Source organism: Entamoeba histolytica, genomic scaffold (assembly GCF_000208925.1).
Source record: "Entamoeba histolytica HM-1:IMSS scf_1104750517649 genomic scaffold, whole genome shotgun sequence".
In the NCBI taxonomy this organism is placed as follows: Eukaryota; Evosea; order Mastigamoebida; family Endamoebidae; genus Entamoeba; species Entamoeba histolytica.
This window is the reverse complement of record NW_001915948.1, coordinates 1-1,506: the sequence shown is the minus strand read 5'-3', so window position 1 is coordinate 1,506 and position 1,506 is coordinate 1. Positions and strand designations below refer to the sequence as shown.

The 1,506-nt window shown below is 22.8% G+C and overlaps 1 protein-coding gene across 1 annotated transcript, besides 2 other annotated features; it reads right to left on the bottom strand.

Annotated features, from left to right (window-relative positions):
• Positions 1–778: a repeat region.
• Positions 320–931: a repeat region.
• A 51-nt stretch (positions 932–982) lies between these two features.
• Positions 983–1,168, bottom strand: EHI_088600 (Ribosomal protein S30, putative; the record flags this gene model as incomplete). Its single annotated transcript, XM_001914535.1, has 1 exon — positions 983–1,168. The coding sequence occupies one exon, from the start codon at positions 1,166–1,168 to the stop codon at positions 983–985; it is 186 nt and encodes a 61-aa protein (XP_001914570.1).
• Positions 1,169–1,506: the final 338 nt, after the last annotated feature.

The window sequence follows — 1,506 nt, the reverse complement described above, 5'->3', positions numbered from 1 at the left end:
TTTAACTTTATTGATGAGAGTGTTAAGATATTCTTCATCAATTTCAATAGAGTTATTCTTTAATATGTTGTTTTTATTATTGAATTACACTCTACTCTTCATTCTATTATATCATTTACTTTCACTTTAATGTATTGTTTAGTATTTTCTTTTATTTTATGTGACATTTTAATATATTTAATATATTCCTTTTCATTATTGACATTGATATTTATTACTTTTATTATATTTTCAATTGCTTCTTTTCTTAATTTATTATATAATTTCTTATTTAACCAATTAATTGCAAAACAATACAACACTTCAATTAAAATTCTATTTCTTTATTTTGTTGTATTTCTTCTTGTATTTTGTTTGTTATTTATTATTCTTGCAATTTTACATTTATCATTCATTTCTTTAATTGGGTTTTGTTTTTAATTTATTCTTCAATTATTTTAATGTCTTTTTCTTCAAATTCTTTTGTTTTTTTTTTAATTTCTTCTTTAATTTTTTCAATTATCTTTTCTTGTTGATTGAGTATATTTCTTGTTGATTATCATACCATATTTTTCTCTTACCTTCTTACTTTTTGAGTATTTCTTCATATTCTCCTTTTTCCATTCATTTCTTATTCTTTTTATTCTTTCTTGTATCTCAATTTATTGTTAGTCATTTATATTTGTTATTTGTATAATCTTTATTATTATTGCATTTACCTTATTTCTTATTTGTTTTTATTTGTATCTTTCATCTTCTAATCCTTTTTCCTTGGTATTTCGCTTATCATTATTATTCTTATTGTTATGCCATTTATTGCTATTGGCATTCATTCTTTTATTGTATGACATTGAATTTCTATGACATGTTTGTTTTTCTTTAAAATACACAAAGGTTTTACACATTATCCATGGCATTAAAATTTATTGTATTTCCTGATTTGAAAAAGGATATAAATATAAAACAAAATAAACATAATACAAATTAAAGAAAGATTTCTCAATTAATTCTGAGGATTAAATTTGAATCTTCTTTCTCCAGAGAGTAACTCTTGTCTGTTGTTAAATGCCTCTCTTATACGTGCTCTTCCACTTGGTCTTTTCTTGACACCAGTGTCAATCTGCTCAACCTTCTTGGTTTGGTTTCTTACTTTTCCAGCACGAGTTAATCCTCCATGTGTTTTTCCCATGTTATCTTTGAATATTTTTCTTTCTTCTGAACTTCTTTTTAAATAGTAGATTGAAGCATAACTCTTCTTTTATTTCGTAAATAAAATCATAATAATAACTCATACTTCAATCTTTTTGTATTAATTCAATTTTATTCTTTTCTTTTCTTTTCTGATTTGTTCAAGTAAATTCTATTTCATTGATTTGAGTCAGTCATTACCAAGCACAGTACAGAATATAATTAGAAATAAGAGAAATAAGTAAGTGAAAAAAAGATAATATAAATCAAGCTGATGATAAAACAAATGTGATAAATATTTAGAACAAAAATCATGATGCTCAAAAATAAATAGAGTAA